General features: G+C 40.8%; 2 protein-coding genes across 6 annotated transcripts; both read right to left on the bottom strand.

Moving 5' to 3' along the window:
* Positions 1-357: 357 nt before the first annotated feature.
* Positions 358-6,128, bottom strand: LOC133522421 (zinc finger protein 548-like). 3 transcript variants are annotated; one of them, XR_009800055.1, is made up of 7 exons: positions 5,697-6,102; positions 5,203-5,617; positions 4,438-4,915; positions 4,159-4,248; positions 3,216-3,365; positions 2,215-2,402; positions 358-808 (listed from the first exon to the last, which is right to left on the bottom strand). XR_009800055.1 is itself a non-coding variant. In XM_061857760.1 (7 exons), exons 1-6 carry the CDS (start codon positions 5,817-5,819, stop codon positions 2,220-2,222), a joined length of 1,374 nt encoding a protein of 457 aa, XP_061713744.1. In that variant the 5' UTR covers positions 5,820-6,128; the 3' UTR covers positions 358-808; positions 2,215-2,219. The 3 variants fall into 3 exon arrangements, 2 of the variants coding, with proteins under 2 accessions (XP_061713744.1, XP_061713743.1); XM_061857760.1 differs by having other exon boundaries at positions 3,281-3,365; positions 5,697-6,128; XM_061857759.1 differs by lacking the exon at positions 358-808 and having other exon boundaries at positions 2,179-2,402.
* A 3,102-nt stretch (positions 6,129-9,230) lies between these two features.
* Positions 9,231-21,755, bottom strand: LOC133522419 (zinc finger protein 454-like). 3 transcript variants are annotated; one of them, XM_061857755.1, is made up of 7 exons: positions 21,343-21,755; positions 19,536-19,810; positions 19,054-19,456; positions 16,944-17,418; positions 16,666-16,755; positions 14,666-14,809; positions 9,231-9,384 (listed from the first exon to the last, which is right to left on the bottom strand). In XM_061857755.1, exons 2-7 carry the CDS (start codon positions 19,659-19,661, stop codon positions 9,246-9,248), a joined length of 1,377 nt encoding a protein of 458 aa, XP_061713739.1. In that variant the 5' UTR covers positions 19,662-19,810; positions 21,343-21,755; the 3' UTR covers positions 9,231-9,245. The 3 variants fall into 3 exon arrangements, with proteins under 3 accessions (XP_061713739.1, XP_061713740.1, XP_061713738.1); XM_061857756.1 differs by lacking the exon at positions 21,343-21,755 and adding an exon at positions 20,735-20,965; XM_061857754.1 differs by lacking the exon at positions 21,343-21,755 and adding an exon at positions 20,035-20,492.
* Positions 21,756-21,812: the final 57 nt, after the last annotated feature.

Raw genomic sequence — 21,812 nt, 5'->3', positions numbered from 1 at the left:
CGTATTTCGGAATAATTCCGCTTAAAATTTAATTTTTTCGGGGATAAGAATATTCAGAAATCATTCATTGCATTTATTCGTGATAAACTATGACATACAAAAGTATAACAACAGAATATTGCAAACTCGAGTCTTTAATTACCCCCCTCGTTGCACAATGTAGTACTATGCTGTGTGTATTACTGTTGCGTGAATTGTAAAATAGTCGTGGCGGTTGAAAGGTGTCGGATGAGGATGTCAAGATGTTGAATATGTGCGAGTGTACTGTGGGGTACATACATACTAACTGCTTTGGGGCTAGGTTAGGTAGCTATTTTCCTTATTTCGGGTAGGTAAAATAGAAAAAATAAACACCGATGAAGCTTTATCAATTTTAATAACAATTTTAAGAAACGAAAAACGGTATCGGAATCTGATAAATTATTTAGGTTTGAATGTAAAAACATTTTCCATAACAACATTCTGTTTTCACCCTCTCATCACACTCTGCTGAGCGTAGGCTTTTCTTTCTGTACGCCACTGTAATAAGATCCCTCAAGTAATCTTTATAGGGACCGTGCCCGTGGGAGGGACTGCCATCTTGTGGCCTGAATCAGAAACATAAACATGTACATTGATATCTCACGCCAAAGCAAGTGCTGCCATCTACCGTTCTCGTACGCTTTCTTGTGCATAGTGGGTTCTGCCATCTTGTGGGCTACATTGAAAGCATAAACATCAAAAAAATCTGACGTCTCCTGTGCTGCCCCCTATAGTTCATGCACGCTCCCTATAGTGAACAAAAGTGGATCTGTATTCCTGCACTTACCTGAAACAAGAGTAAAGTATATATATCTATATACGCTCTGACGTCTCTAGTTGTGTGTGTCGCTGCTATCATGGCGGGTACACACAGTAACCGAAAGAGGAAAAATATGCTTGCAGGATCACGCATAGACAAAAGTTGATCTAGCCAGTACAATTATTTACAACAATGTACCTAATAAGCCCTTAGGGTTAAGCCTTATTCGAGTCAAGAGTTATTAAAAACAAGAATGAGGATAAATGTGCCTTAATATATATAGATTGAACTGCAATCCAATCAACTAATCACACTCATCATAACTTAAGTTTGGTTCCAACCATTATAACGTGTGGGGTTTTAACCTCATTACCTGTGCTAAAACGTCAGGGCGGTATTTAATTGTATCGCGTGAAGAGATCCCAATAGGGTTGTTGACACAATATGTTGAATTTTATAACTAAATCTAGTTAAATAGTTAGAAAATAAGCAATATATCACAATAAATTGGAAACTTAAAAAATACATGGGAATAATAAAAAATAAAAATAAAATATCAAAATGAAAAAATTATGGTACCATTCGCTTCTAAATGGCTCCTCTATAGTCTATACGATGGCTTAGCGCAGGCCAGTCCAAGGGACGCATTTATGCGTTAGAGGGAGTAAGTCATACTGCTATCTCATTCCACCGCATAGTTGCGTCCCTTAGACTGGCCTACGCTGGGCCATCGTGTAGAGGAGCCCTTAAATTTCATTTAATCCCCACCGCTACGCCCGAAAATATTCTATGGCAACTATACATATACATAAACGCAATATTTCACCAGCAATTTCAATACATCGAAACGTCTTCTATGACATGGTGACGTCACGATGTATTCCTTTGTTAGAAGCGTTTTCGACAGTAAAATGCGATTGTCAGACTGACTATTGTCATGTGTTACTTTTGTATTGCTTTAAGGCAATGGGTCCCATATTGACATTGGATCCTCAAAACAAACCTGATCGACTGATACCGTATACCGATACCTTATTTTACTTTTTACACTTTTGTGTCATTTTACATTGTAAATTCTCTATGTATCACTTTATTTTATATGGGTGCTTGCCTGAAATAAAATCATTTTTTTATTTTTTTTATTTATACCATTAATAAAAAAGATTGTCAACTAGCGTATCCATTCGGCTTTCATACGGCTCCGTTCGGCTCAGCATTGCTCCGAGCAATGATTAGGGTTAGCACAACTTGACGCCCATATGCGTGCACGACCATAGATAAGATAATGACTTGAATTTTGACAACCCTAAATAGCCTAAAGGGCCATACATTAGAAAGGGACAGCATGATTCGTCCCTTCGGTTTTGTAATAAGTGTCATTTCTATACCGTAGTACTATTATTTATTCTGTGATGAAAGTTACAAGTGTTTACCTGTGCTATAACTTCAGACCCCTTTCACTGTATCGCGTGAAGAAATTGCAATTCATTTGGCTTTCATATTCTTGTGAATGATGAATTCGTGCCGCTTGCGATGGTGTTGGCGGCCGAAGCGCACGTCGCAGAACCGGCACGGGTACGGCTTCTCCTTCGTGTGTGTTCGCATGTGGACCGTTAGGCTCCTGAAATACCAATAAGACTATTTGAGAAAAAACAATTTTAAAATGCGCGATCTCCAAATCACTTACAATAGTAAACCTTATTGTAAAGACATAAGGTACATGGACGGTTAAGAGTGTTACTGTTGGTAGGTACGTGCTCTAAGATACTTAATTTCTTTTTTATAAATGCTGGGTTAGCGTTGTTCATAACTATTCCAAATCAATAGCTTAAGTGGTTCTCGAGATATTTAGCGATGTGACAAACAGACAGAGTCGCACCAAATGGGTTTACTCTACCACCAAACTTCAGAACAATGTGTTCCAGTAAAATCAGTTGCAAAAATTATGGATTCACATTTGGTTATCACTTTACATACAGGTTTATAGTGCAAACGAATATAATCGGGAATACAAAACTTATTGACTCCTGTGGTGGTAGGTATGTGGTGTGGTTATTAGTGTGGTGTACTCACCACACTACAGTATATGGTGTGGTTAGTGTTGTGTATAGTGTGTGTTGTGGTATGTGGTGTGTAGTGTGTGCTGGTATGTGGTGTGGTGTGTAGTGTGTGATTGTATGTATGAATAGTCTAATAATATTATCAAAAGGACAAGGTTTTAATTAGAAACCTAATAGGCTTTATAGCATAGCACTTAACTTTGTCTATGTCCACAGAAGAGATATGAACCAATCCAATTTTTCACTATAATAAATAGGCGACTAATATGAAACAGGTAGAGACGCGAATCGCGCGACGTAGAGTCAACTGAACTTTTTATACTGTCAAAAATAGGTTTGACAGACTACGTAAAAAAACAAAATGGCGATCTCACGAGGATATCTTGAAGCTCTTGCTGCACAGTGTACAGGAGTACTTCCTAACGTCGCTATGTATTACATTCATGTGTTTCCGAAGCGTGTCCTGCGTCTTGAGGCCGAGGCCGCACTCCTTGCATTTATATCGTCGCTCATCAGAGTGCGAGCTGCGAGACAAAGTGCGTCTTAAGTCATAGGGTATTAAGTTCAAAATAATGTGTAGAAATGAACAGAAGAGCGGCGCTAGTGCGACCCGCTTAAGCAAAATGTACACATGAATAAATCAGGTCTATCGCGAAAAATTAAATTTCGGTCTGCTTCTCTGTCGCTCGAGTACGTATGTACGTGCTAGAGGCAAAAACGAATTTTTGATTTTCGCGGAAGACCCTCTCCGTGTATCTAGTCCATGGCCAACTCCATCCATGATTAAAACTTTTCGCCATTTGACTTTGATCCTTATTTTTTCACTGATGTGTTAAATTTGTTAAATATCAAAAAGTGCCATCTAACCAGGCACAAACCTAAAGGTATGGCGTCATCACTCGAAACGATGCTGTCATACCTTTGGCCTTTGATCTATTAGATGACGCCACTTTTTGATATTTAACAAATTTAAGATTTAAGACATATAAAGAATAAGGATCAAAGTCAAATGATGTTCTCATAGTTTTAATCAAGTGTCGAAAGATGGCAGTAAATTTATATAACTACAAAGTTTTCTTTGACAATACACCTCTATTTCAAATTCTATGTGCTTTGACTAATTTTTAATAATATATCAGTCCTTTCTTTCTTTCTTTTTTTTATATATTACGTTTGACGCCAATGTTTGATAACAATGGATCTAGCAGTTTTAAGAGTACCTGTTTTCCAAAATGATTATAAATCATTCACCTATTCATCATTAGTAATTTATAAATTAGACTAAGAGTACTGTATATGTACTGTGTCGGTACTTACTCCATATGATCTATAAATGGTTGTTTGTCGAAAAAAGTCTTAGAACAGATTTCACATTGATAGTTTTTTTCATTTAAATGGTACTTTCGTCTGAAATAAACATAATGATTAAAGTAACAGTTAAAAATTTTTTTTAAAAATGTTTTTATCTTTCTGGTCAGGCACAGCAAGAAATTAATACTTTAAAAGTTATAACTATTTAATTTTAGTATCTTGGAATTGATAATGAATAGTATTTATAGTTAAACTAGTACCAAAACTCATCCAAATGGAACTCACATATGTTTTGAGACAACATTCTTAAAGCGAAACCTCCTTTTGCATATGTCACACTCATATGGCAGCTCGGGCACACCTACATGCTTGGCCATGTGTTTCTCAAGTGCCGAGTGGCATATATACCGACGCTTGCATGACACACAGCCATATGGTAAACTTTCCTGATTATGCATCATCATTACATGTCCCTTCAGATATCTGAACTCTTTATTACAAATATCACATACAGATTTGCTTACATCAGATAAGCCTAAATGGATGGTACGGTAGTGTCTGGTTCGACCTGAGTAAGTACTAAAGAGCTTCGGGCAGAGCTTACACTGCATCATTTTCCTCTCACCCTTGCGCCGATGAAGAAGAGAATGAACCTTGAGGTTACGGACGGACTTGCCGCACTCTTCACAAACTTGACGCTCTTCTTTCACCTTTATTTTTTTCGGTAGTTTTACATTTTTGGGACGCCCATGTTTTTTGTGCACTGGTGTTAGACAAAAGGAAATGTTAACAATACATATATCAGCAATTTGTCACAATGCACATAGCATATGAAGCATACTGCTAGTGCACTGGTAAATTCTGCTATATTCTATATGCTCCCAAAGTTTAGAATAGTTTTAGGAAGTTGAGTTAGTTTTAGATATTTACAAGTACAAGTGCAGCATCAACACAATAATTCTATATGGCATTTTTAGTGCCTTTGCTTTCCTAGAACAGTATAAATTTGTACTATACCACACAACAACCACTAATCTAAATTGTACTTACTGTAGTTTTTACCATTTTCTTTACAATCGTTTTTAACATTTTCATATTTAACCTTCTGTACCACACTCAATGGCTCTTCATCTGACTCTGGATGTTGCAAAGTGTCTTCATTCTTAACATTTACTTCAATATTTCTTACTGGATCGTATTCCTTAACCTCTACTTCTATTTCAAATTTTCTATTGTCTTCTTCAAGACTGGGGCCAAAATCATCAGGATCTAAGAAATTCTCGTGTTTAATTCCGTTTTCATCCACGTACACAGACAATTTCTGGTCCTCGAACTGCACAGCTGACTCTAAAGACTTTAAATATGCATCATTTTTCAGAGATAGGGCCTTAAAATTGTAAAACGATATGATTTTTCTATAGCAATTGTTACATAAATTCGTTGTTATTTTAGAGTCTTCGATGACCTGTAATTGAAGTGTAATATGTCAAGTTAATTATAAATGCGTCTAGGAAAGGAAAACAAAGCATTACACAAATATATACCTTTATATCTAAACAAAACAGCATAATGTGGAAGCAGTTCTTGTTGTCATCTTTTATGACCTTTTCCAGCTCCAAAATACGCTTATCAGCTGGAGTTTTAAGGCAAGTTCTGCACATGTTCATTATTCAGTATTTTTCGCTAAGTAATTGATTAAAAAATATATGTACATTATTGGAAATTTGGCTATTTAAACACCGTAATGCACAAACAATTATTTTTGACAATGACAAACTTGCGTTTCGTTACTTTCGTTTCGGACAACATATACGTATGCGTAACGTAAGGTTAACGAATATATAAATGCGATTTGATTTACGGAGCTTCTACACGATGCAAGTAAGTTCTGGTGGATTATTCCCATTAGTTACCCCCAAGTTGTTACCAGTGGTAACGACTGGGAAAGAATCCACTAGTTACCACCAATTTAGTTTGGTGGTAACTACTGAGATTTTTTTGCCAGTAGTTTTAAATAAATAAATAAGTTTTTTTTAAATAAATATTATAGGACATTATTACACAAATTGACTAAGTCCCACAGTAAGCTCAATAAGGCTTGTGTTGAGGTACTTAGACAACGATATATATAATATATAAATATTTATAAATACTTAAATACATAGAAAACACCCATGACTCAGGAACAAATATCCATGCTCATCACACGAATAAATGCCCTTACCAGGATTTGAACCCGGGTCCATCAGCTTCGTAGGCAGGGTCACTACCCACTAGGCCAAACCGGTCGTCAAAGTTACCATTGGAAAAAGGTGGGATTTTTATTTTCCCAGTAGTTATCACCATAATGTTCTTAACCCTTTACCAGGCTAAGGGATATATATTTACCACATGCGGCTCTTCAAACATGTGTTCTATTTTCGACGAGTAAGACTGACAATCGATTGTCGTTTTTGAACTGTCAGCCTGGTAAAGGGTTAAGGTCATTACTAATTAAAACAGTAGGAATTGTATAGTATAACTTATAGGCAGCGTGCATGAACTGTAGGAGGCAGCACAGGAGCCGTCAGATTTTTGGCGCGAGGCGTAAACGTGATGATTATTGTTCCGATGTAGCCCACAAGATGGCAGAACCTACTATGCACAAGAAAACACGTGACGTGTAAATGTACATGTTTATTGTTCCGATTCAGGCCACAAGATGGCAGACTCGCCCTTTCCCTATAGCGTGCTTTAATAAATAATTAGTTCTACAAGTCGATTAGTGTTTTAGTAAACCGCCTTAAAAGTGATCAAAATTATTGAAACCGGTGCAAGTGCCATGAATAAATATTTAAGGAAAAATTAACGTGTGAATGAAATAATAATAATATATTAATTGTGACTTTATCTAAGAAACCTGGATATTTTGTCGAGGGCGCTTACGCCGCACTGCGAAGCGCAGTGTTGTATTGATATAGGAGCATCGTTGATAATGGCGTAAGCGCCATCCATAATAAGGTCCCTTTCAATAAATAACGTCACAATTATACGAACGAACAAACAAATCAGTCAAAGACAGACTATTTTTGATCACTTTTTAGACAGTTTACTGAAACAGTAATCGACTTATAATGAAACTAATAACTAATTAACTTATAACTAATTCGATTGTTAATTCATCATTGTTTAAAGCACTCTTTGCCACAAAGCTCTGTCAGAGCTATGCACCACCACCAGCGTAACTCTGCAGTGGATCAAGGGACACAGCAACTCGCGAGGACACGATGCAGCCGACATATTGGCGAGAGGAGGCTCGGAAGTGAGGGTGGCAGGACCGGAGCCAATCATACCTCTGCCTTATGCCTGGCTCCGGAACATGCTGAGATGCAACACCAAGGTAAAACACCAACAGTACTGGTCTAACCTAAGCACGTGCAGGCAGGCGAAGGAAGCCCTCCCGACAATCGACCCGGTTTGTCAAGGAGGCTGAGACAGCTGAAGAGGCCATACAACTCTGGCTTTTGACTGGGGCCATAACCGGTCACGCCCCACTAAACAAACACCTATTAACCCTACGTGTTACAGATAGTCCCCTCTGCAGGGCATGCATGGAGGAAGAGGAGACAGCCGCCCACGTCATTCTTGAATGCCCAGGGTTGGCAGAGTACCGGGCACAATACTTCGGTTCGCCGGGATCTCTCCCAGACGTCGTTCGCAACATCAAGGGTCTGCTAGGCTTCTTGGTAGTTTATTTATTTATTTATTTCAAATAACAAATTGCACCTTACAGCTAATGCCAAAGCGGCACAAATAGGAACACATTAACAACATAAAGATTAACATTATAAAGCAATAACACATGAGCAGCTAAGACACAGGAATTCATAACGGTATAGTACTCTGGCAATCTTTCTTTCTAATATCCTCTATAAGAGTTGGATTAAGAGCACGATAATATGACGTCGAGTTGCGGAAACCAAGCCCGTGAATACCTATAAGCACTCATTATTTATACTGTTTTTATAAGTAATGAACGCTAACTACTGGAAAAAAAAATCCCACCTTTTACCAGTGGTAGCTACTGGGAACAAAAATCCCACTATTAGTTACCACCAACCTAGTTTGGTGGCTTTTTTCCAGTGGTAAAAGGTGGGAAAAAAAATCCCAGTAGTTACCGCTGGTAACAACTTGGTGGTAACTTGTGAGAATAACCTGTTCTGGTGGACAAAATACAGGACTACAGCCACAGAATAAGTAATAATACTACCGTACAGAAAAGAAACTTCCTACAAAACCGAAGTTTAACAGCGATTCAGGGACGAATCATGCTGTCCCTGTCTCAAGTATGGTACTATCCCTTTCGGCTATTAAGGGTTGTCAAAATTCAAGTCATAATCTTATCTAGGGTTGTGCACGCAAAAGGACGTCATGTCGTGCTAACGTTAATAAATGCTCGAAAAATTAAATTAATTAAATAAACATTTATTTCAGAATTAAATTTCCATATTATATTAGTATATTATTACCTAATATATTACTAAACCTATGTTAATAATTATTTTATAATGTAGTACATTGACTATAATGGGCATGTAGGCTACTCCAGTACTGGCAGAAAGCGCCATCTACCCTGTCCGCGACTGTGGCAAGGAGACTGTTGGCGCCGCCGCGCACGCGCCGCACCTGCGCCGCCACCCGCTTGCGCATGATGGCGTGGAAGCCGTCGGTGCGTGTCTCCGCGAACTTACCGCTAGCGCGGCAATAACGCGGCAGCCCCAACAGCATCCTAACCTAAAAGCATTATTACGCGTAGGGCGCTATAAGTTTTTTGAGTAAAGTTGATCCATAGGTGTAAAATGACTGACAGTACGCCTTAAAAAGGGTGATTTTAACGTAACACCTAGCGAACCTACGAATCAACATATTACTTCTTACTGCCAGAGCCCTACGCTCCCTTTCCACATCTAAGTCATCTTTTAGCGATGCGGTTACCCAGTGTCCCAAGTACTTAAATTCAGCAATGCTGAGCCGACCGGAGCCGAGTATGACCGAAAGGAGGATCGTCGCCCCACTGCTTTGGGCATAAAAAAGCGTAAAAGTTTGATAATAGTTTATTCGGCTTTTAGCTGTTTCTGGTGGGCGATGGACTCGTGCCGTCTGCGTCGGTCCGTGCGGCCGAAGCGCTCGCCGCAGAACCGGCACTCGAAACGCTTCTCCTTGGTGTGGATCCTCATATGAACCCTCAAGTATCTGAAACAATAAACAATACCATTGACTGCCTTCCATTAGACGGTCGCTCGCATAGTATAGCGCTCGCTCGCTCTGACACCGGACCCTGACCCTGAGGACCTGGGCGGCTACCAGGAAAATCGAAATTCGTCAATTGCGGACATTTTTCTCTGTCACTCTAATTACGTCTTAGTGAGAGTAAAAGAGAAAGATCTCCGCAATTTGCGAATTTCGGTTTTCGCGGTAGGCCCCCTGAAATATGAATGTCACAACAGCGTTAGAACGTAAGGATTATTCCTTCTAATTGCCGTCAACACCAGCACCAGTGGTAACAACTAACAACTGAGAAGAAAAATCCCTCTAGTTACCACCAACTCGCTTTTGTATATACTGATTGTAATATCGCTGTGAATTCGAACAAAACTTTGCTGGTAACTAATGAGAAAAAAAAACCAGTTATTAACACTGATACCTATAAGCCGAAGTGGGAATAACCCGAATGAAAACGTTCAAGTCAAGAGTTCACAAAATGTCGATCTCGTAGTTAAACATTTTTTGGGTCTTTAAATGCCGATTTCGAATGATGCCTATACTTAGTGTATATCTAGCGAATCGGTGAAATGAAGAATACACATCTATATTATATAAAGCTGCAGCCCGAACATTAATTGACACGAATTGTTCTCCCGGAAGGAGGCGCGGGGGGGATTCGTGTTTGGTACGGTCGTACAGGGGGCGGTCCGGTGACCTCCGGAAAAATCCGACATTCGGTCTACCGGATCGGGACAGAAAAATGTTTGACGGCCCGGCTAAACGGTGGGAGATAGTGGGGGGGTGCTCGACCAAATGTCACAGAGGACCCTGGGCAGTTTCGGAGGCCGCCATTTTTTTTTTCAAAATGGCGCATTCAAAATGGCGGCCGATTTTCAAGTCGGTCCCGGCGCGCTCAAATTTCGGTCACGGAATCTCGGGGCCCTCTAGATCGGTATGGAAAAAAAAATTTGGAAAAAATCCAAGATGGCGGACACCATGGCCACTTTTATTTTGTATGGCAACTTTTAAACGGTGACAGATAGGTGGGGGGTGCTCGACCAAATGTCATAGAGGGCCCCGAGACGAATGGAATGGCATTTAAAAAAATTCAAAATGGCCGACTCAAAAATGGCGCCGAAATTTCAAAACGGTCCGAGAGCGCCGAGAACCGGTATGTGGGTACATATGGGCCCCCGCATTCGAAAAAAATTTTTTTTATTTTTTTAGCTCGAAAAAAATTTGTATGGGATTTTTTTTCGAATCCCCCACATGCCAAACGGTGAGAGATAGGTCGGGGGAGCTCGACCAAGTGTCATAGAGGGCTCCGAGTGGAATCTGAATAAGAAAAAAAAAATTCAAAATGGCCGACTTTTTTTTTTCTAAAACTTCAAAAAGGTCCGAGCGCTCTGAAATTTTGGCCGCGGTATCTCGGAGCCCCAACGACTCCTATGGAAAAAAAAAATTTTGGAAAAAATCCAAGATGGCGGAATAATGGCCAGTTTACTTTTGTATGGCAACTCTCAAACGGTGCGTGATAGGTGGGGGGTGCTCGACCAAATGTCATAGAGGGCCCCGAGATAAATAAAACTGCATCAAAAAAAAATTCAAAATGGCCGACTTTTTTTTTTTTTTTTTTTAATGTTGGTCCGAGCGCGCTGAGATTTTGCATGCGGCGAGCCTGGGGGGCCAAGATTACCATATGAAAAAAAGTTTTTTGGAAAAATCCAAAATGGCGGCGGACAGGGGCAAAGTCAAATTTCCAAGTAGGTTAAGCGAGCCCGAAGGGCGAGCTTCAGGCTGGGAGGCCGAAGGCCGACCCCGGCGGAGGGCCGAAGGCCCGGAGCCTTCACCCCGACCCCCAAGCGTGCAACCCCCAGTAACTAAAAGCGAGGCCGAAGGCCGAGCTGCGTGCGTACGGTGCTCCCAAGCGTTCTACCAAGTCGACTGTCTTGATAAGCGGAGCCGGCGGGCCGAAGGCCCGACGGCGACGCGTCGAGGCCAGCGAAGGCCGAAGGCCGAGCTCCGCGTAGGGCCGAAGGCCCGAAGCGTCACCTGAGAGGGGGAAGTTGGAGCTTAAACAAGACCCAATAGGAAAAGTGTCCTTAGACAAGCGAAACGGCGGGCCGACGGCCAAAGGCCGTAGGCCCGACGTGAGCTTGTCAAGACACTTTTACTATTGGGTCGTGTTTTAAGCTCCAACTTCCCGCACTACTCCCGAAGCGAAACCAACCCTCCCCGAGTGTCTTAATAAGCGAAGCGGCGGGCCGAAGGCCCGACGCTGAGCTTCGAAATCCAGCGAAGGCCGAAGGCCGAGCTCCGCGTAGGGCCGAAGGCCCGGAGCGTCCCACTGGATCGCCCAAGCACGCGAGGCCGAAGGCCGAGCTGCGAGAGTGCGGCCCAAAGCGGAAGTACAACCGCATTACATTTCACCTTTGGAAAACAAATATTCTTTATACTAAAAATAACGGGAAAAATGCATTTATAGAGCGAACCGGTTAGAAGTTAACTGTTTTAATAAGCGAAGCGGCGGGCCGAAGGCCCGACGCTGAGCTTCGAAATCCAGCGAAGGCCGAAGGCCGAGCTCCGCGTAGGGCCGAAGGCCCGGAGCGTCCCACTGGATCGCCCAAGCACGCGAGGCCGAAGGCCGAGCTGCGAGAGTGCGGCCCAAAGCGGAAGTACAACCGCATTACATTTCACCTTTGGAAAACAAATATTCTTTATACTAAAAATAACGGGAAAAATGCATTTATAGAGCGAACCGGTTAGAAGTTAACTGTTTTAATAAGCGAAGCGGCGGGCCGAAGGCCCGACGCTGAGCTTCGAAACCCAGCGAAGGCCGAAGGCCGAGTTCCGCGTAGGGCCGAAGGCACGGAGCGTCCCATTGGATCGCCCAAGCACGCGAGGCCGAAGGCCGAGCTGCGAGAGTGCGGCCCAAAGCGGAAGTACAACCGCATTAACTTTCCCCTTTGGAAAACAAATCTTCTTTATATTAATAACAACAAAAATAACGGGAAAAGTGATAAAGCGAACCGGCAACAAGTTAACTGTCTTAATAAGCGGAGCCGGCGGGCCGAAGGCCCGACGGCGAAGCGTCGAGGCTAGCGAAGGCCGAAGGCCGAGCTCCGCGTAGGGCCGAAGGCCCGAAGCGTCCCCTTCGAGGCTCGCCACGCTTCGCATCAACCCCCAAAGTAACCATATTGCGAAGGCCGAAGGCCGAGCTCCGCGTAGGGCCGAAGGCCCGGAGCGTCCCATTGGATCGCCCAAGCACGCGAGGCCGAAGGCCGAGCTACGAGAGTGCGGCCCAAAGCGGAAGTACAACCGCATTACATTTCACCTTTGGAAAACAAATATTCTTTATACTAAAAATAACGGGAAAAGTGCATTTATAGAGCGAACCGGTTAGAAGTTAACTGTTTTAATAAGCGAAGCGGCGGGCCGAAGGCCCGACGCTGAGCTTCGAAATCCAGCGAATGCCGAAGGCCGAGCTCCGCGTAGGGCCGAAGGCCCGAAGCGTCCCATTGGATTGGCCAAGCACGCGAGGCCGAAGGCCGAGCTGCGAGAGTGCGGCCCAAAGCGGAAGTACAACCACATTACTTTTCCCTTTTGGAAAACAAATATTCATTATACTAAACATAACGGGAAAAGTGAATTTATAGAGCAAACCAATTACAAGTTAACTGTCTTAATAAGCGAAGCGGCGGGCCGAAGGCCCGACGCTGAGCTTCGAAATCCAGCGAATGCCGAAGGCCGAGCTCCGCGTAGGGCCGAAGGCCCGAAGCGTCCCATTTGATTGGCCAAGCACGCGAGGCCGAAGGCCGAGCTGCGAGAGTGCGGCCCAAAGCGGAAGTACAACCACATTACTTTTCCCCTTTGGAAAACAAATATTCATTATACTAAACATAACGGGAAAAGTGAATTTATAGAGCAAACCAATTACAAGTTAACTGTCTTAATAAGCGAAGCGGCGGGCCGAAGGCCCGACGCTGAGCTTCGAAACCCAGCGAAGGCCGAAGGCCGAGTTCCGCGTAGGGCCGAAGGCACGGAGCGTCCCATTGGATCGCCCAAGCACGCGAGGCCGAAGGCCGAGCTGTGAGAGTGCGGCCCAAAGCGGAAGTACAACCGAATTAACTTTCCCCTTTGGAAAACAAATCTTCTTTATATTAATAACAACAAAAATAACGGGAAAAGTGATAAAGCGAACCGGCAACAAGTTAACTGTCTTAATAAGCGGAGCCGGCGGGCCGAAGGCCTGACGGCGAAGCTTCGAGGCTAGCGAAGGCCGAAGGCCGAGCTCCGCGTAGGGCCGAAGGCCCGAAGCGTCCCCTTCGAGGCTCGCCAGCGGGGAAGTTGGAGCTTAAACACGACCCAATAGTAAAAGTGTCTTAGACAAGCGAAATGGCGGGCCGGAGGCCGAAGGCCGTAGGCCCGACGTGAGCTTTTCAAGACACTTTTACTATTGGGTCGTGTTTAAGCTCCAACTTCCCTTCAATCCCCAAAGTAACCATATTGCGAAGGCCGAAGGCCGAGCTCCGCGTAGGGCCGAAGGCCCGGAGCGTCCCATTGGATCGCCCAAGCACGCGAGGCCGAAGGCCGAGCTGCGGGAGTGCGTGCTCGCACGCGGACCATTCCTTGCAAGCAAAAGTACAACTGCTTTACCTTTTCCCTTTGGAAAACAAACTTTTTCACTAAAACAACGGCACCTACAACAACAACTCATCAACAACAACATCAACAACAGCACCAACTACAAAAACAACAATACCAACAACAGCACCATGCACACCGCGGGGCCCCCGGGCCCCGCGCACCAAGCAAAATCTAGTTGACATATATCTAAGGACGGGCCTTACGGGCAATAAATATGGGGCCAGTGTAGCACACGAATTCGAGCCACGCCACAACGCGATTGGTTGATGAGACGATTGGCTCCTCCGTCCGTCCGTCTGTCACCAGGCTGTATCTCATGAACTGTGATAGTTAGCCAGTTGAAATTTCTACAGATTATGTATTTCTGTTGCTGCTATAACAGCAAATACTAAAAACAGAATAAAATAAATATATCTTTCCAATCTCGAGGTTCTCATCCAATCACCGAAGTTAACAAACGTCGGGCGGGGTCAGTACTTGGATGGGTGACCGTTTTTATAGATAATGGTATGGAACCCTTCCTGTGCGAGTTCGACTCGCACTTGGCCGATTTTTTTTATACTAATCGACATGAATGGTGATACTAAATAACTAAAATATTTAAATTGTTGGAAAATCTTACTCGAGTGTTTGGAAGGTCTTGCTGCATAGTTGACAGGGGAACTTGTCATTTCTATGGAGTAAGAGGTGCTTTTTCAGCGTATCCCTTGTCTTGAGGCCTCGGCCGCAGTCCTTGCATTTGTACAGCCGCTTCTTGGAGTGCGTCCTGCAAGCCAAGCCAGTGTGTGATACAAACAAATAAGATATAGGTTTAGTGTCAAATTGTTGTTTTTTTGGGAATTTCACTCTCTAAGGTAGTCATTTTATAGAATAATCTTAGCTATACGCTATTAGGCATATGCGCGATTAGAGACAGAGCGAGCATATGTGCGATCATTTCCTCGCGCACAAAACGGCCAGTGTAGCGCGCGTTTTCCTCGCCCGAGCGCGCCGCCTCGGCCGAGGCACGTTTACAGTTCTACACTGGCTGTTTTGTGCGCGAAGAAATTGCCTCGCGCGTATGCATGCTCTGTGTGGACTCGCCTATTCTTTTATTACGTAAGATGATTTTTGCCAGATTTTGTCGCCCCTCCCTACCCTATATGTAAGAAAAAATTGGAATAGGCTGACCCCTCCTCCCTGATTAATATTTGTTTTTAATAATTTTGATTTACATATCAAAATTTCATAGAAGTTTTGACGTTTGAAATAACCCATGCACCGTCTGGGCTATCAACATCGCTGCCAACTTATTTTGGTTTGACTCTACAAGTTTTAGGGTTCTGTACCAAAAAGGTACGAAAGAAACCCTAATGGTGCAACTCTGTCCGTCTCCGTCGGTCCGTCCGTTTGTCACATTGCTAAATATCTCGAGAAGTATCTATTTGAAATTTGGAATACTAATGAATAATGCTAACCCCGACATATTGGAAGTGTATTTATTTTATTTTATTTATGGAAAATTACCAATATAAAGAGGGGGCAAAGTGAGGTATCATTTGAAAGAGCTCAAATTGAACATTACAAAACCATTTTTATTTATTCATATTGAAACAAAATTGACTTATGAAGGAAAATGTGAAAAAAAAAATACCATTCCCCCAATTATCTCCAAAGTTAACGAATGAAAAGTTATGACTTTTTTAGATTGTTATAACATTATCATAAAGATTACAGGAAAAATAAAATCAGACCTCTATCTTGATAACTTTTTTTAAATAACAAAATACAATTTAAAATAAAACAAAAATTATTGAAATCGGTTCACATGATAAAGAATTATCCCTGAGAAACCAACATACATACAGATCGCGCAAATTAGTTAGCCAATTTGCAATACTTCTGGTCAAAGGTCTTTTGTGATTACATGAGAAAATTGAAAGTTTGTACGGAACCCTCGGTGTGCGAGATAAACGAACTCGCACTTGACCGGTTTTTTGTTAACTATTGCAGCACCACCTTTCCTTGACTCTTTTACAGAATATACATATAAATAATAATATAATAATAATAAATAAATAAATCTTTATTTACTTGAAACCTAATACAAAATACAAAATGTGAGGCTTACATTAAATTACAAAATAAACTTATTTTAGGTTTGTCACAGTTCCATTAGGATTGAGCCTCTGTTTCCTGAACTAGGACAAAGCCTGTGACTCAGGATTCAGTGATTCCTCCGGAGAAATTGGTACAGGTTGTTTTGTGAACAGGTTACTTTAAGAAGAAGTGAAAACACAATAATAATACTAAGATAGAAAATGACAATGTAAAAAATCTAAATATTATATAAAGAAAAGAAAAACGGCTGACGTGTGTGTGTGTGTGTGTGTGTGTGTGTGTGTGTGTGTGTGTCTGTCTGTACAGTTCTATGTTTAAAAAAAGGGAAAAAATTATACATATAGGGCTAAGGTTAGTAAATGACTCATTTGATAGTGTTTAATAGTGATTCCGTTTCTTGATAGGTCTGTGATTTAAGCCATGTTTGTAATTTAGATTGTACATGTTGTAGATTATACATATAATATATATTATGTACAATTATAAATTAATATATTTATTAATTATAATTATCATACTTACTCCACATGACCAATAAATGGTTGTTTGTCGAAAAAAGTCTTAGAACAGATTTGACATTGATAATTCTTTTCATTTAAATGGCATTTCCGTCTGAAACAAATATCATAACTAACTAATAATCAAAGAAACAGTTACAAAGATAAAATATGTTACAATAGATTAGAAGATATAACTACTTTATTTTGGTCTCTTCAACAGAAAGGAACATGTTAAAGGAATTGAAAATGAATAGTATTTATAAATAATCTGGTACCAAAACTCATTCAAATGGAACTCACATATGTTTTGAGACGTTATTCTTGAAACGGAACCTCCTTTTGCATATATCACACTCGTATGGTAATTCTGGCACGCCAACATGTTTGGCCATGTGTTTGTCAAGTGCCGAACGGCACGTGAACCGGCGCTCGCACGAGACACAGCCATGTGGTAAACTTTCCCGATTATGCATCATCTTTATGTGGCCCTTCAGATCTTTAACCTCTTTATTACAGATATCACATATAGATTTGCTTATGCCTGAATGAATGTTATGGTGATGTTTGTTTCTACCGTGTACAGTATAGAAGAACTTCGGGCAGAGCTTACACTGAATCATCTGCCTCTCATCCTTTCGTCGGTGAAGGAGGGAATGAAGCTTGAGGTTACGGACGGACTTGCCACACTCCTCACACACTTGACGCTCTTCTTTCACCTTTCTTTTTTTTGGTAATTTAACTTTTTTGGGACGTCCACGTTTCTTGTGCACAGGTGCTAGACAAAAGAAAAAAGTAAGAATACATATACAAGCAATTAGTCACACAAAGGGTAGAGTGTAGCTATCATACATATGAAGCTTACAGTACCATTTTTGCATTTATAAATTCTGATATGTAATCTGTCATATTTTCAAGAAAGTAAACCTTATATACCTTAGGCTATGCACGCACTGCGGTTTTTAAAAAGCGGTTCCGCTACCGCAAAAAATGTAACGTACGGCATTCTTTATAAGCGCACGCACTTGCGATTTATTTCAGTGACTGATTTTAAAAACGCAACTTGCTACATTTTGATTCGCGGTTTGCAACCGCACGTTTTTATGTATCCCATACTTCATGTACGGCAGCGCCCCCCCTGCGGTTCGTAAAAAGCGGTTTTTTTCGTCAGTTCGGCTCAGAGAGCGGAGCAGTGAGGTGTGTGTTGTGCGCTGCATTATGTCGTCGGAGTCCGAAAGTTCGTTGCCGGTCGAAAGTGAAGCGTTGCCGGAGCTCTGTACGATAAAACTATAAAACAATACAGTGACAGAAATGTGAAAGCCAAACTTTGTTAGAGGATGCACCCAGTACTTATGTTGGCAAAGACGTTTTCTATTTTTTTTATTTCTTAAAACTAAGGCCACAACACATACCTACTGCTCTGAGCAAATCCATTGTCATACTGAACGTGAAAACCGCGGAAACGCAACCGCAGTGCGAGTTCCTCCGCGGTTCGGCGTTTTCGGCCAGACCGCAACCGCAAGAAAAAAACCGCAGTGCGTGCTAAGCCTTAGAGCATTTAACCAACCGGAGACACCTTGTCTGTAATTGTCTGTACAAAACCGTCTGCCGATTTCTGCGGGGGGGGGGGGGGGGTTGGCACGCCAAATGTATGTAACATACAAATAGCCATGTCAGATAAATGTCAGTCCATACAATAAGTATGACGTGACGTGAGTATGACCATTGGCCGTGGTTTTCGACAGAGGGCAAGCTCTTAAGAGGCTGTCATCAACACTCAATGTCCTTGACAGTTTTTTAAGAAAGACTACTTGTTTTAGTCAAGTAAGAAAAATATATGTTCATATTAATTATATTTCGAAGATCGTGGTTGTACTCGATACATGATTGAACGAAATCGGCTCGATAGAAAATCATTGCAAAGATTGGTCTTAAAATCACAATTAAACGGTTCTATGTCTTTATTGTTTTGACTTATGGGTCTGCATCTGCAATTAAAATCACAATTTCAAAACATATATATCTAAACCGTGGTTGAGTAAAATATTACACTAATAAACTAATAATCCACTTTTTTTTATTTAAATATTTTTCTTATTATTCCCTTGCCCAGGCCCAGTAACATGCGACAGTGCTATCTCATTTACTCCGATACAAATAGACAGTGTGCGCGCTTTAGGTATTGACAGCCTCTTAAAGGGAGACTCTAGTTCGTTAAATGCTTATATACAGTAGTGTTTACTCTCAGTTTCCTCAAAGTATAGTTTTGTTTTAGGGAGTTTTATTTCAAAATCGAGACCAAGTGCAGCACACTTTTAGTTAATTTGCTTTCCTACAACAGTTGATATATGTATGATAAATTGGTGCAAAACCAACCAACAACCACAAATCTAAATTGTACTGTAGTTTTTACCATTTTCTTTACAATCATTTTTAACATTTTCATATTTATCTTTCTGTGCCACACTCAACGGCTCTTCATCTGACTCTGGATTTTGCAATGTGTCTTTATCCTTAACATTTATTTCAATGTCTCCTACTGACTCGTCATCCTTAATTTCTACTTTTATTTTAAATCCTGTATTGTCTTCTAAGAGACTGGGACCGAAATCATCAGGATCTAAGAAATTCTCGTGTTTAATTCCATTTTCATCCACGTACACAGACAATTTCTGGTCCTCCAACGGCACAGCGGGGTCTAAAGACTTTAAATATGCATCATTTTTCTGAGATAGAGTCTTGAACTTGTAATATGATATGATTTTTCTATAGCAATTGTTACATAAATTTGTTGTTACTTTGGATTTTTCGATGACCTGTAATTGAAGCGAAATATATCAAGTTGAGCATAAATTCGTCCATGGGAGAAAAAAACAAACACACACAAATATTTACCTCTATATCTAAACAAAACAGCATAATGTGGAAGGAGTTTTTGTTGTAACCTTTTATGACATTTTCCAGCTCCGAAATACGCTTATCAGCTGGAGTTTTGAGGCAGGTTCTGCATATGTTCATCATTCAGTAATTTTCGCTTAGAAATTGAGTAAAAAAAAGCTAAAACATTGGAAAAATTAACTATTCAATAACTATCAATCAATTTTTTGTGTTATGGCTCCATCAAGGTGTTGATGATTCTGCCAATGTGTTCGGTGGAGTATCCGATAAATCTGCAAAGAAATACAAATTACCACTAACTAATAGACTACATACTTACAACTATTAAACAATATGAATTATGTACAGAACAAGGTACAGTTAAGTATTAAATTTAGGAACTTATTTTACAATAATATGATACATACTACAATTTAAGATTATTTTTAGCTAGGAATTTATTCAAAATACCACAAAACGAAGTAAAAACTAAAGTTAGTAAAAAGTTAATATTTACTGGACGGCTAATCTCATGAGGAAGAAAATCATATATAGGATAACGTATTTTAGGACACTCCAATAAAATATCATTTGTAGTACCCTCGTCCAGATTTACAGAGTAGATTTTTTCTGCTATTATACGTTCTTTAATAATATTAGTACACTCTGAATCCCACCAAGGAGGGGATGGAATGGGGTTGGCAACTGTCAAAGGTTTGCATAGATGTCGCCATCATAGCTTGCCCCTGTCTCTAGTTTTGTTCTATGAGATTTGGCTTAAAGTACTGGAATCCAGGTCACAAAATTCCAAAAAAAAAACAAGAATTTGACACAATTCTAGGGATTGACAGGGCAAGCTATGATGGCGCCATCTGTTTAATACTTCGACCGGCCAACCCCATTCTGCTACAAACCGTATTTTTAATAGGAATGGATTCATCGGAAGCTTGAAGAATACATTCAACGAAACTAGAATACATTTCTAAAATGATATGAATAGAATACTTTAATGGAGCATCCGAAGTTATTTTTTTTGATTGAGTAGTCATTTTTTCATCAATTCCTCGTTTCAGATTATTTTGAGTCACCACTTCCATGATTACGGATGAAGTAATTGCATCCAGAAAACTTTCATTCGTCTTTTGGTTTAACATGGAGTCGGCGTCCCCCCCCCTCAGGGGGATCCTTACCATTCATAATTACAGCTAATTACTTACCAGTGTCCAGTAAACTAAGCTACAATAGTAACTACCACACTAAAATAACACAACACTAAAGAGATATACGGAAATTCCACCGGTAACGATTATTTTCAAAACTATTCAACCCGAGCACATGTGTTTACCAACGCAGCAACGAGCACGAGCAGACATCTTCAATAACCGTAAAGCATAACACAACACAACAACAAAACCAACTATTTTGACAGTGACAACCTTACGTTTCGTTTCGCACAACATGTGATATTGAAAAGGGATATGGAACTTCTAAACCAGGGGTTCCCAAAGTGTGCGCCGCGGCGCCCTGGTGCGCCGTAGAAAGTAAAGAGGGGCGCCGTGAGTTCTATCATTATCCGAAACCACAAATATTCGCGGGTACCTATTTGAGCGCTCGCATCGGTAAATAATATAGCGTCGTGTCACTCTTTTTCGACCGTGATTTTAAATTTACAAGGGCGCCGTTGCAAAATACTAAACTTGTAACTGCGCCGCATGTTGAAAAAGATTGGGAACCCCTGTTCTAAACGATGCAATTAAGTTCTGATATATACTACTAATACATATTGAGCACGAATACAAGCTTTATGCGCAAGCCGTTTTCTTACCTGATTATTATTTTTACAACTTGTGTTTTGACGGAGTATATAAAACAAAATTCAAACATGTTTTTATAATTTTTGTACACGATTTTAACGAAATGACAATTAGGGCTGAGCTATAATTTGATGGAGACATTCACGTCAATAGACAGAAATCTTATACTCCACCGAACACTGTCTATGACCGTAATATGATAAGATTCATATACTAGCCGTGTCTTATCCAACCTCGACATTGGCAGAATCATCAACACCTTGATGGAGCCATAACACGAAAAATTGATTGAACTTACACAAACTACTAAGAAGATACTACATACATATGATGCATACAATATCGATTAGCACGTAACTGGAGCAAGTAAGGCTCAAGCTTGAATCTCATTCTTCGTCGATCTCTCGCTCGAGTATTCAAAACATATAGAGGCAAGAAATGATGTTTACTTAACTGTGAAATATTGTGACATTTTCTTTGT

The sequence above is a fragment of the Cydia pomonella genome, chromosome 10, assembly GCF_033807575.1.
Source record: "Cydia pomonella isolate Wapato2018A chromosome 10, ilCydPomo1, whole genome shotgun sequence".
Classification (NCBI taxonomy): Eukaryota; Metazoa; Arthropoda; class Insecta; order Lepidoptera; family Tortricidae; genus Cydia; species Cydia pomonella.
Note: the sequence above shows the minus strand (reverse complement) of the source record. Positions and strands in the feature narration are given on the sequence as shown.